General features: G+C 40.6%; 1 protein-coding gene across 1 annotated transcript; it reads left to right on the top strand.

The window, feature by feature from the left end:
• Positions 1–486: 486 nt before the first annotated feature.
• On the top strand, positions 487–12,299 carry pdp1 (pyruvate dehyrogenase phosphatase catalytic subunit 1). The gene is made up of 9 exons (XM_038291030.1): positions 487–580; positions 2,777–3,068; positions 3,151–3,318; positions 3,727–3,938; positions 8,251–8,332; positions 8,717–8,811; positions 8,902–9,070; positions 9,168–9,386; positions 10,124–12,299. The coding sequence occupies exons 2-9, from the start codon at positions 2,826–2,828 to the stop codon at positions 10,499–10,501; spliced, it is 1,566 nt and encodes a 521-aa protein (XP_038146958.1). The 5' UTR covers positions 487–580; positions 2,777–2,825; the 3' UTR covers positions 10,502–12,299.
• The last annotated feature ends 1,746 nt before the right edge of the window (positions 12,300–14,045 follow it).

Raw genomic sequence — 14,045 nt, 5'->3', positions numbered from 1 at the left:
TCAAAACTGCATATCTCCTATCCCAAAATACATTTAAGATATCTTGAAATATGGTGGCATTTGAGATATCTTTAATTAGAATTATGACTAGTCAAAACTAAAATCGAGATATCTTCAATTTCCTTTATGACTAGTCGTAATTTAATTGTAGATATCTGAAATGTGTATTTCAGATAGTCAGTAATTAATTCTAGATATCTTAAATTGACGTCTCCATACAAGTTAATGGTAAATCTGACGTCATTTCGACTAGTCAGAATGTAATTAGAGATATCCCGAATAGGAATTTTGACTAGTCAAAATATATTTAGAGATATCTTAAATTACTAAAACGTCTAGTCATAAAACAATTTGAGATATCTTGAATGTAAAGGTGGAGCAGCCGAATTTATGTTAAAACGGCTTGCCATAATAGCGTAGCTTTTGACACGTAGTGAGCGCGGGAGGCCTGACGTCACGGCGTAGATTCGCGCACAACCAATCAGGATTCAGTTTGAGGTGCGGCGCTTTGGAGTAACAAACTGACGGGGTTGGGTTTAAGTCATGAACTTAAATACATACTTCACATCTTTCAGTTAAGGTAAGAGTATATTTTTTCCGACTTTGTTCTTTTCACCCTGACCTCTATAAAGTAGTATTTAATGTACCTGAGATATTTACGTGTCGTTTAAGAGGAGTAGTTTTAGTCGAACGTTGGTGGGTGTAACCTGCTAGCATAGCGTTCATTTATGTGGTTATGTGACTGAGTAGGTTTTAATCTGTAAGAGTTTATTTAAACATCGTTTTATATCATGTCGTGTCAAAGTGTAATGCTGCTGTTGCTTATATGACGTTGGTCAGTGCCTCCTCTCTGTCTGTTTTGTAATTAGCTAAAGAAGCTAACGATATCAACAAACAAGTTGCAGAGATGGGACACGGTCCTGTGTGTTCTGTTTGACTCATGGAGATTGATATTTTACGGTGGTTATTAGCTATAATTGTTTACATTAACAAAACGGGGCCATCTATAGATGACTGATGTAGCAACATCTACTAAAATGGCCCAGATGAAAACAAAAACAATTAAGTAGCCTTGCTGCATTGGGTGTTTTCTTTTTAGTCAGCTGCTTTGACACATGGGAGCAAGGTATTTCAAAGTCATGGTTAGGCTTGAGTTTTCTTGGCCAGAGGTAGCCCTAACTTCCAGAGGAACAAATGCCAGTACTGGGTTATTTTTAACACCCACAGCTGACCTATATATGCAGAAGTCTGCACGGCTGCCGCTATAACAGCTACTGCTCCTCCAATTCAAAGTTTTAATTTTGGTTACCAAAAATGCCTATTTGTAAATACTATATAGACCTTCCCCTCACTCTAACTATGTTATCCTGGGTTAGAGTTACAAAACAGTTTTTTTTTTTCTTTTTCTTTTTTTTCTGTAGTTTTGAGGTATATCTGACCAGAGTTGTCTTTGCTTGTATCACACGCAGCTTACACATGTAGCAGCACACTTCCCGTCAGCTGGCTAAAAGAATTCAATGCTTTCCCATTGATTTTGTAAATACCAATCCAACATCTTGGAATTGTTTCCTTTTCTTGAAAATAAGAAGTTGTGATGAGGAACCTAAAGAAGTGAGACCTTCATGTTAAAAAATTTAAATACTACTGTAGGCCCACTGTTCGGGCAGATAGCCCAACTAAATGCATTAAAAAAACTTATTGCATAGTGAGATCTTTTATATGTTTTGCTATATTCTCTTCATCACTGATTATTTAAATTTTAGATAACAGTTGTAAAGTGTTAGAACTGTAGTATCGATGTTATAAATTTGTATTTAAATCTGTTTGTTTTGTTTTCCAAAACAGGTTACATGAATAGATCACATTTTTGAAATTGCTGCAAACAGAACGGGGTGTATGAGCATTGTGTGTATGCTAGATAAAAAGATCTATACTAGATAAAACATCTATGGATAGCTCAGATATACCCTTCATCTCCCCTTCATCGCATTTTTCATCTCTGGTGTTAGATTTCCCTTTAGTATGGTTTCGACCTTAAACTGTTTTAATGATCAGAAATATTCTGAGCTGTATCAGCTGTAAAATATTATCCCTATGACTCATTATTTATTTTTTATTTTTTTTACATGCGGGATTGCTTGTATCCAGGAAACGAAAATGTGGTTAATCAACAGCCTTTTCAAACCATTAACCTGATATGATCTAATGTTTACGAGTGGGTGTAGTTTTAGGAATTGACGAACAACAAATAGTTTTCATACACAAATCAATCAGCTCATTTTTCTTTGACTGGCCCTGATACTTAATAATCTGATTTGTTTTTTTTTGTGTGTTTTTTTTTGGTTTTCATGAGGTAAAAACTACCCCCTACCACTTTGATTTAAAAATATATCAGTCAATGTCATAGTTTGATGGAAATCATATAAAAGTTCAGGGAATTTGCATAAATGTTTTCAAAATTTCAGATAACCTTCCTTTTTTGTACTCCTTGGTTTCAGTCCCAGACAAAAATTAGCCGATCCGACTGAAAAGATAACAATATCGGCCATAAAGGTCTGATCAGTACATCTATAGACACAATTATTCAGTTGGTGCATTTGAAGATTTCTGAATTTCAGGCTCAAAGTTGGTTGTTTTGTTGACGCTGTTCGTATTACCTCAACCTTATCGGAGAAGATCTGCTTGTTTGCACAGCATTTGCTCAATGGTGCAAACATAGAACACCCTGTTCACTATGGGTGCATATGCCTGAGCTCGTAATGTGCTTCTTCATCAGGTGTGTGCACATCGGGGGTGTTTTGATTACCTGCGGTGCATGGTCAGCGATGCCTGTTACATCCCAGTTGCTCAGGGCTTTGCCCCGTGCCAAGGTCTTTGCCACCAGTCTGTTACCATGCCAACATCACCAGTCCCACATTGGTTCCCTTCCAGCCCTGACAGGGCCGTCTCACACGTGGCTTACACATCGGGCAGGAAGATGCTATCAGACGTCCTCTGTGTCCCACAATTACATCCTGTCCCCCCCACAGGTCAACTCCATTCTCAAAGCCAATGAGTACAGCTTCAAGGTTAGTGTGGGTGGGGTTATGCTTCATCATCCGTATGTTTACATTCTCATTTGTCCCTTTGTTTCTTCTGATCTGGTTCCAGGTACCAGAGTTTGACGGGAAAAATGTGTCATCTGTGATGGGTTTTGAAAGCAACCAACTTCCGGCCAACGCACCCATCGAGGATCGCAGGAGTGCAGCTACTTGCCTCCAGACTCGTGGAATGCTCCTGGGTGTGTTTGATGGACACGCCGGCTGTGCCTGCGCACAGGTAGATCTCTGCAGCTTTACTGCTGTAGTTTGGGAGTTAAATCCCATTTTCTTTTTCAAAGGGTTATTCACACATTGATAACTATTTGTATGATGATGTCTTTAGTTTAAAGCTAATATGGACATTTTCCAAAACAGGTCTTATTTATCTTTCCTTTCAATCTGTTTATTTTCCAGGCTCAGTTTATCACAGTCTGATCATCGTTAACAATTCTGCTTCAATCTCAGAGTGAACTGTTTTACTTATACATAAAATTGTTCTGTAAACATCTGGAAATTTGACATTGAATGTTTAGGAATCCCAGAGACTAAATTTAATTGATTTGTGTTGTTTTGTTTACCTCTCACCTCTTGGAAACTTTTGCCTAAAATTTCCCCTAAGAACTAATTTCGTCATTTCTCACTCCAGGCACTGAGTGAGAGGTTGTTTTACTATATAGCGGTTTCACTGCTCCCCCATGACACCTTGTGTGAACTAGAGGCTGCGATGGAGGCCGGCAGAGCCCTCACTCCCATCCTGCAGTGGCATAAACACCCCAATGACTACTTCAGCCGGGAGGCTCAGAGTCTCTACTTGAACAGCCTGAGAACCTACTGGCAGGAGCTGATTGACCTAACCAGGTGAGAATTCACCTTAACACACCCTTATGATATTGTATCAAATAACAATATTTTTAATCTCAGTGAAGGCTTTTCTCAAATATATGCACTGGGATGCATTATTACCCCTTAAACATTTCCACATTTTATCATGATTCAAGCACAGACTTCAGTTAGTTTTACTATGGCAGTATTATAGGGTACACCAATAACATTAAATTTAAGATGTTGCCATGGCATGAGCCAATGTGACGTTTATAATGTAACCTTTAGTAAAATGTTTCAGTATTTAGACCAAAATGTAACACATAAGGTATAATGCCCATTTGTTTTTATTTAAAGCATCCTCTCAGCTATCTCAAAGCTTGTCAAGGGCATGTGTGCTTCTCGGTGCATTAGAAAAATCACCTAAACCTTGATTTGTTTTCATTTAGTTTTGGTCATATTTGTTTCCTATAAAGCCTCCATTAATGTCCGCAGATTCCAGTAATTCAATTCAGGCGTCAAGTATTGACTGGCAGGGGTTTACCCTCCTTGTGGAGGAAGACTGTGAGCGCCTGCTGGACTAACTGTCCAATCACTAGTTTTTCTTTTATTTCTAATGTTTTTAGTTTTTTTTTCCTTCTGAGGCGTATTGGTTGTGAGCGTTTAACATCCAGATTCAGAAGTGAAGTCATCAAATATGCCTCTTCTGTTGTCTGTTTTGGAAAAAAAAAAAAGTGACAGTGACCCCTACATCCTTAGTGTCTAGCCTTTCTAGCCTCTAAACGGCAGTCTTACAACATTATCCAGGTTTTATTTCTATAAACTCGGTTCAGCCTCGCTGATCCTCCTGTAGGAGGGCAGCATAAAGCCTAATGCCATGTTCAAGTAGCCGATTTACATGCAAAGTTTATGGTTGGCGCGCATCAACAGGTCATGCAGCACGTCTAGAGCATTACATTTTGAGGCATCTTGACGGAGCTGAAGCTTAACCATCTGAGGTGTGTGAGGCGCTTCACTAGCAGCAGCTGCTGGAGTTGGAAAATTTAACTTTTGCTGCTCGACGCGCCACATCAACCAATCAGAGAAGCGGATCTGAGGCTGGCAGGGAGACAGACACAGTGCTGCTGATGCAGATTGCTATGATCTCTCCCTTGAAACAGTTTATTAATTCCAAAATTGCCTTTAAAAATATGTTCACTTTAATTATGCTGTTGTCCGAAGTTTGTACAATAGGGGGTTTTCAGTGACCTCACTGGCCAGCTTCCGGTCTGCCATCTTGGGTGGCATATTATCGTATATCATATATATCATGTCGCGAATGGATAAGTAAGCCAGCACGCTAGAGCCACCAGATCATGGAACATATCTGAGGAAATGTTCCGTGATCGACCATATGGACCCCTATGCCCTCCACGGTGCCTTGTTTAGCACTAATCCAGATGATTGGCCAAATGTAGAGCACGGTGACATAGTTCATTACCTGGTGTTCAGTGAAAACCCTCTGCACACTCTTGAGGAAATGAGAGCGTACAAGGGTCTAGAGGCTCACAACCAGTTCACATCTGGTTGGGTACGAGATGTCGAAGGGATGTACATGAAGGAAATCGCCATCATACGTGGACGGGTGAGTTTTAATAAGATGGTAATAATGTAAACAATCCGACGCAGGGCTCGCTATGCTATGTGGCTAACGGCCGGCGGTGCGCGAACAGTTCCAAAGCTACAAGTCCTTGGAGTCTCATGTGCAGTTTACGAATGGATGGGTTCAGAAGCTGCAGCTCATAAAGCCAGCAAACAGTGCTAACCGTTAGTGCTAACAACCACTCAGGCATGTAATGTACTTTTAACTAGCTGCTATGTGTTTCAAAGGTTTTGTTAGTAACGTTAACTGCCAAACCTCCCTAAACCCTCCGGGTTTCTCACATATTTGAGCCTTTTCCCGTTGGTTGAAATCAAGTTAAGGTGAAATTAATCAAATTAAAACACGGCTGAGAGAGGGAGTCCAATACACGGTAGTCATAGGCAGTAGGCTGAGTAGCGGCGGCGGAGGCAGTCAACATTGCGGCCACGGAAAGTAATACGTCATGACGCCCAAGCCCTATTATTAATATATTCTTACATGTTTTAAATGCTTGACAGTTAATTACCTGTGACAAAGTGAGCACTGCAGACTCTGGCGTATTCCAGCTTAACACCGTCCAAATCGGACCTGGATATCCGTGTCAGCCATAGGTGACGGCGTTGTTCAGATAGCTGTTTTGTTTTTTCACATTGATTCACGATTACGGCTGGTATGCGATAGAAAGAGCGTTGATCTCCACCTCCACGGGCCGTGCAACCAACAATTACACACGTTTTCACCATTTTTCACTGTCAATACTGCCTAAGGCTGCCACCCAATATGGCGGACGCGCTGAGTAGTCACGTGAGCGTGACGTCACCTGAAAACCCCCTATTGTACTTCCAGCTGCCACGAACTGTAGGGAAAACCCCCAAGAGGCAGCAGCTGCTGGGGATTTCCAGTGACGGAGCACGGAGCGTCTCCGACAGAGAAAAAATATTTTAAGGCAGGATCATAATCTTAATGAACTGAATGCACAGACGATGTTTTCAGGTATAGTTTCTCACTTAAAATTATATTAAAACTACTTTTTACCAGCTTTTCACAGCAAATATAGCAAAGCCGCTCCCTGCTATTGAACTCTGGAGCATCAGACGCAGCTGTGCATACTTTACTGGACGCAATTCAGGAGTATCAGATGCTCTTGAGGCTCGTCTCACCTGTTAGGTTAATATTTATACATCATGTGCATTGTTATTCTGTTAGCCAGATTAGACAGAGTAGAAGGCCTTCCGTCACATTGTGGATGTCACTGTGTGTACGGAGGTCATCTAATCAGGACAGCCTTCTTGTCTTTAAAAATACACAGGATATGGGCACTTCTTGGAGCCGGTCTGATAGAGGAGAGCTATCTGTAACCCTGAGGCATAGAGGCAAGCTGCATGAAGTTCAAGACATGGATGGCGTGTCAGTTTCTGATACGGACAGCTAAACATCAACATGATGCAACACATAGACTCATGAGCTATAAGAAGCAGGGGATGACCTTGTTCGGGGCTCAATCTTTGCCGGACGCTCGTGGATGTGATTTTTGAGTCCACAGCTGTGCAAGCTCCAAGCATTTTCTCTGTCCTGTAACGACCTGATCTGGAATAAACTCTGTTACTTTTACTCCTGTTTTATAGTCCTTTTTTATATGTTTTTACCCAGTTTGAGTTAAGAGTAGTGAATAACTTGCTCCCAGGAAAAAAACTGTGAGGAAGCCCCCGAGGCGCAACGGCCTTTTTAGGGGACATAACTTCCTCGTTTAACACACCTTTACTTGTACAAGCATCAAATATGAAGCAGCAGGTGCTTTTTGCTGCTCAAAACATGTCAGGTATGAACGTAGCATAATGCTGCTGCCATACAGCGTTTTACATGCAGGGCTGAACCTTTAGCTATGGTCTTGTCTGGCCAAGAGAACCGTACTCCACATGTTCACTATTCCCTTTCTTCATTGGTTCCCCTACCCTGGTCCAAAGGCCTTCCAGTCCTACATGTTTCTGATGTCTCCTCCATTGAGCAGAACGGATTTAAATCCCCATTTAGTTGAATTGGGTGTTGACAGCAGGTAATACGCCCAAACTTACAGGTTCATGACTCCTGGGATGTGTGTTGGAGACCTCTCCAACTCCTTATGGCTTTCCTTCAATCATTTCTTCCTTCTGTATTCCTTAAAGGCCACATATGTGCTGTCCAAAACGAGTTGTTGCCATTTTAACAAACTTTTAACAAATGGTCAGTCACTGCAGCTGTGGCAGAGTTGCCACTCTTGACTGCTTCCCTGATCAGCACTTATCTTCTCCTTCCTGTCAATGGATGGCTGCCATGTTTTGATAGGTGGTTGGTTTTGTCAGTTTTAATTGAACAATTTGCAGAAGTCCTGAAGGGGGATGTGTGAAGACTTGCTGCTGTAACTGCAGTCTAAGGTATTTTAACAAAATGTTGACTGTGTGGTTGAATTTAAATAGATCTACATTTGTGGTTGTAACATATCTATATTTTTGCAGTACATTGATTTACCAATAATTTTTGGCCGTCCTCATCAGACAGATTAGTGGAAGTGCATGTTTCCATTGTTCTGGGTAAAATCTTTCAAACAGGACCCACCAGTTTCTCGTCCTGCTCTTTGTAGCAGCAACATGCCCAGAGCAACACTGACCCTTCTGCTGTTGGGTTTGCTTGACCTCTCTGCTTCCTCTGCATCTATTTCACACAGATCAATCTCTGTCCGTCTGTTTTTAGCCCAGGTGAGGTTCCAGACACTCGTGAGGCCCTTCTGAACGCCTTCAAGAGGCTGGACAATGACATTTCTCTGGAAGCACAGGTAAGAACAATAAAAGAACCAAGTTGGACGCTTTTCCTTTTTATATTTATTTAATTTCCCTTTGGGATTAATAAGTATTTTTGAACCGAACTGAACTGAACAACATCGGCTGCTTAAGATCACCTGTTTTGCTGACCACTGCTGCCAAGCAGCATTCATAGAAACTCTAGTTACAGGTTATGTCATAAGTCTAGAGTGTCAAATTCTAGGAAAACCTCCATCATTAAAAGTCATTAAAGCATCTATCTGTCAGGAGCAGCAATGTTAGGAATGAAATCATCCGCATTTAAACTTAAATAGACCAGAGGTGTCACTTTCATCTCCATGTGAGATAAACTTGCCAAGATGTCCTATTTTTGATTCAGGATTTTTCCTCTCTTACAGGTTGGAGACTCAAATGCGTTTCTGCACTACTGGGTTCTGAGAGTGGCCTTTTCTGGAGCTACAGCCTGCGTGGCTCACATCGATGGACCTGACCTGTACGGAGAATAGACATTACAACAAATTGTGCAGGCAGTTATTCCTATATAGCTTAAATCTATACCCTTCCTCTCTGCCTATTGTTTAAGCTATATAGCCAATGCAGGGGATGCTCGAGCTGTGTTGGGGGTGCAGGAGGAGGACGGTTCGTTCAGCGCTCACACGCTCTCTTACGACCACAGCGCTCAGAACGAGAAGGAGGTTGCACGTATACGAAGTGAGCACCCTCATTCTGAGAGGAAGACCGTCATTCGTCAGGTAATTCGTTGAAATAATACTCTCTGTCCTGGTTTAAAAGAATAGTAAAAATAATCAATTTAAACTCCTGCCTTTCATTTACTTCCGTCCACTTTAGGACAGATTGCTTGGTTTGCTCATGCCGTTCCGTGCATTTGGGGACGTTAAGTTCAAGTGGAGCATCGAACTACAGAAGCGCGTTCTGGAGTCTGGACCTGATCAACTTCACGAGAACGAGCACACAAAGTTCATCCCTCCTAACTACCACACACCCCCCTACCTGACCGCCGAGCCAGAGATCACATACCACAGGCTGCGGCCGCAGGACCGCTTCTTGGTAAGAGGACAACTACTAGAGTTGGAGCACAGGCCAGTTGGGATTTAGGCATTCGCTAAGATCTTCCTGCATTCATTCCTTCATGAGACCGTTTAATTCATCCATGCATATATTCAATCATGAATTCATTACACCTTTATTTATGCATCCAGTTATGCATTTCATGGATCATGCCTTCCTTTAGTCATTAATTTATTCCTTTTTTAAGGTGGACCAACCTATGCATACTTGCTCTAAGTGAAAAGTATTGTTACTTATTATCATTTTAACAAGGAAGGTGACCCTCCATTATCCCAATGATAGTAATTGTATTTATATAATGCACAGGAAAACAAAAAGAGTTTGCAAACTAATGAAAAATGTAACGTTACAGTTGGCATAATTTGGATCTATGGAATGAGTCCGAAATTTTGAATGTTATTCAGAGGTATGAGATCCTCGACATTTATTCATTTTTTTGGTCAAGTGTGTAGCGTTACCATTTTTAAAAAAAGTTTTTTTATGGAAAAATGTCATGATCCTTTTTTTGAAGAAGAAGAATACAAGTAAAGTGTAACCTGGAGTCATTCATGTTTGGCCCATTGCAGATTTTCTTTTAATTGAACTGGTTTGCAAAAGCCTTTCTGATGTGTTTTTTGGTGAGAGGAAAAAATAAGGAAACAGTTTTTCAGTTTCAGTATCTTGCTGATCAAACCAAACCCTGTAAATCTAATACTGTGATCTTCCTCCCTTGGCAGGTAATTGGCTCAGATGGTCTCTGGGAGACCCTCCACCGGCAGGAAGTGGTCCGTATCGTCGGCGAGTATTTGACAGGGGTTCACCAGCGTCAGCCACTCAAAGTGGGAGGCTACAAGGTGACTCTGGGACAGATGCAGGGTCTGCTAGAAGAGCGAAAGGCCCGGATGTCCTCAGCCTTCGAAGACCAGAACTCGGCGACGCACCTGATACGGCACGCGGTGGGAAACAACGAGTTTGGCACGGTGGACCACGAGAGGTTGTCGAAGATGCTGTCGTTGCCCGAGGAGCTGGCTCGAATGTACCGCGATGACATCACCATCATCATCACTCAGTTCAATCCTCATGTGATTGGAGCACAGAGACAGGAGGAGTCATGAGCTACTCCAAAGTTATTTCCTGATTATTTCTTTTCTACTGACTGTTTTTCAGTTGTGCACCACAGATTTAAAAACGGAGAACACAGGATGCTAACACAACAGGCCATATAATATATCTGCCCAAGTTTTTTTTAAACACTATTTATGGCATGCAGCAAAACTGACAGCTTTTTATGGTTTTAAACTAGTCAACAGGTAATCAGATCAACTTGCCGTTTTTTTGTTTTGTTTTTTTATATCCCTGCAAGTCTTGTTAAGCAGCCATTTTTATACACATCGGTGTCTATTGGTTTTATTTTCACTTTAGAACCAAAATAGCTTTATCCTTTCTGTCTGCCGAAACTCCTCTGGGGGAGAACAACTAAGCAGTTCTGGTCAACAGGTCCGACTTTGAACCAGGAAGCTGCTGGTTTGAGATTCTCAGGGCAAACTAGTTACCAACATCTCAGTTTTTATGGTATCACATGACTGACTCCCAAATTTAATGCTAAGACGCTCCACATGATCTAATAACAGACGCACTGAGGTGACTTTTTTTCTTGGCAGATTCCGGTTTTCATTTTTCTTTAAGGTTTGACCGGCAGACTAGCAACTACAACTGTTATTTTCACAGCTGCATAAATGACATAACTTTAACTGTTACAATCATAGTGATGTACATACAGCTTATTTATGGTTTTAAACATACTAGTTTTCTGATGTTCTTTGGGCCAAATGTTACACTTTTCTCTTCTTAATCGACTTACAACATATAACAAGCTAAAGTTAGCTAGCTAGTCGGGCTGTAAGACACACTGCTTTTAGCTTGTTAGCTGTAGTTATAAAACCGTGGTGTCTTGATTATAAGTGATGTTTAGTGAAGCTTAGTGACTCTGTCAGCCACCTGACCAACTTTAGCAGTCTGCTAGTTTTGGTCACTCCAGCTCCTCTGGTGTCTTTAAGAACCACAGGAAGGCTTAAGGAGAATGTTTGCAGTTTTGTAACCAGGGCGTTTAATTCCTTGGTTCCTTTAAACCATTAACTGCTCCATGCTTGATTTACTGGTTTATAGCACTTTTTTTTTGCTTCTCTTTTCACCTCAAAGCTAAGTTACATTATTTTTGTTACAAAGACTTTCAGAGATGTTTTAGTCCATGTAGCTGGTTGGATGTTGATGGGATGTTCATGGCTGCTGCTCTTTAGGTGGAAAACGAATTTGTCTGTTCAGGATAATGAACTTTCAGTTTATTGGGCAGCACCTTGGGCATTAGAAACTGGGAGAGGTTGCACAAAATACTTTACTGGTTTAAACATGAAGTAGTCTAATATTTTAGCTCACAACTTGATATTTACATAATCTGAAGAGAGCAAAGCACAAAACTTGTTTTCCTCTGATATCTGCAGCTTTATTTTCTCTGACGGCTGCATTTCTTTACTTGGAGAGGCGCTATGAGGGGAGTTATTTTCCTCTTATGTAAGAGCAGAGGGTGTGTTCATATAACCAAGCAGATGCAGTCGCTAAGCTCCACTCCCCTGCTTCTTTCTAAACATAAGGGTCAAGGAGCTGCATTAGTTATTTCTTTCGACAGCTTATTACGAGTTTATTTTACTCCTGGATTTTTCACTTACTCTTAATCAATGGTTGCTGCTGTGTATAACGTTGGTATTTATGATGGACGTGTGTTTTTAAAAGGAGGCTGTTTCAACATCAAATATTTATTGTGCCTCAGCAGCATGTTACACATCTTCTCTGTTGTATGTATAAATTGTAACTTATGGGGGTTGGGTTTTGAATGGGGAATAAAATGCTGAACAGACATCTTCCTGTGAAGGTTTCTATTATTTTTATTCCCTTGGTGTTTGCAGGACATCCAGCTGCCCCAGAAACCCCCTAAAGGTCATGTTGTGTCAGGATCCAGGGTGTATTTGGAGATCATTCTCACCACAAGATGGTGCCGCTGGACCTAACAACAGCCGCAAGCCCCCTATAAAAAATAATCAAATCTAAACAATAAAAATGCTCTATTTTGTAATCATTCAGTGAAATATTTATAGCCAGTATATATTACGGCAGTTCATATCGCCAACTAATGTTAACATATTTCAAAATGTCTTACCTACCTAATTACCTTTAATTTATCATTCAAAAAAGTACACAACTTAAATGTATAGGGGACCAAATAAAAGCAACTGTTATCCAAGTATTAGTAATAAACGGGTCCAATCAAACCTAAATGAAGTTCTGTTCTAAACGATCAGATTCTGGGGCGAATTTGTTTAAAGTTAAACTGAAGGTGGCGTCTTAAACTCCAGTTTTCGTTGGTGTGTCCTGCAACATTTAAATGCATCTCTAGTCAATGATATCTAAATGCGATTATCATTTTATTCATGTGTTTTGAAGCAGAACTACTTTTAAAGAGTGAGGGAAATAAGACAGTGACCTAAACCATCCCGGCACAAGGATCAAACCCTTGGTTCTGGTACAGTCTGCTGCTTAAAGTCTCTGAGATCATACATCCACAGTTGTTTTATTTCTAGCTGATTATGATAGTGATGTGCTTTCCAAAGATACTATGGAATCCACAAGCATGTCCTGTGTTATATTGGAACATAAACCCTAAAATACATCTCTCAAACCAAGTTGCTTTGGAGATATTTCTTCTAGAGACTTTTTTAAAGACCCCTTCTACCCTGTTTGCTGTGTGCCCACACATTTTTCACATATCTTTATTAGACACTTCCTGTTTTTAAAAACATTTTTAACAGGTTTAAGTGAGCTGGAATGTTCTGCAACCCTGTCCTGACCAGAGTAGCACAGATTTGTCTTATTTAAATAGCCTCCTCACTGGTCTTCCACATTTTAGGATAGTAGTAGTATAGTAAATGGGGCCTTACTCAGTTCAGATTTTTACCTTATAAAACTGGATAGATTATCAGTTGAATGTTTCTTGAATGTCTGATTCTGTCTTATTAATTTTACTCAAACTGCAATCGATGCGAGCCACTAAATAACTCTCCAAACAAATCTAATTACGGTAAAGGTAGATATTTTCAGCATTTTTTGTATTAGATAATGGCAAAGGTTTTCACATATCTTTAACATCAGGGGGCAGTGTGTGTGAAGGGCATTGCACCAGATCCTTTCAAGGAGCTCCTCAAGGCCGAGTGCTTGGCCCTGTTCTCCTTCCCTTGTACATTCTGCAACGCCTTTTTTAAGGTTATACTGACGAAACAGAGGTCAGTTCCTATCATCATCTCAATTCAAAAACAAGTGATTGCTACATATTTCTGTTACGTAACGCTCTGTGATTATTATTTAGATATCAGTTCTTTCAGAAACCTTCAGCTGGTTTTACTTATAGGAGGTGCTGCCTTAGACCATCTTTCAGTTTAAAATGCCTTTATAATGCTTCCAGGTTAAAAATAAAATTAAAAGAAGACTGATTGGTAAAGGTTGACTGTGGCTCTTAGAAACGTCATTCCAGTTTTCTCCATTCTTTGGATTGTTAATCATCTTTGCACTGACATCCTGTCAAAACCACCCAGCGCTGCTGTGTTTAGATGA

The sequence above is a fragment of the Cyprinodon tularosa genome, unplaced genomic scaffold (genome assembly GCF_016077235.1).
Source record: "Cyprinodon tularosa strain WSP-4 unplaced genomic scaffold, ASM1607723v1 ctg291, whole genome shotgun sequence".
Classification (NCBI taxonomy): Eukaryota; Metazoa; Chordata; class Actinopteri; order Cyprinodontiformes; family Cyprinodontidae; genus Cyprinodon; species Cyprinodon tularosa.
The sequence above is the reverse complement of the archived record's forward strand: the minus strand, read 5'-3'. Positions and strand labels throughout refer to the sequence as shown.

What these genes read in the sequence shown, in the direction of transcription:
- pdp1 (XM_038291030.1), top strand. Translation starts at nt 2,826, where the DNA reads ATGCCTGTTACATCCCAGTTGCTCAGGGCTTTGCCCCGTGCCAAGGTC. An exon ending in CCGGCTGTGCCTGCGCACAG is followed by an intron (nt 3,319 to 3,726) that starts GTAGATCTCTGC and finishes TTCTCACTCCAG; the next exon opens with GCACTGAGTGAGAGGTTGTT. An exon ending in ACATTTCTCTGGAAGCACAG is followed by an intron (nt 8,333 to 8,716) that starts GTAAGAACAATA and finishes CCTCTCTTACAG; the next exon opens with GTTGGAGACTCAAATGCGTT.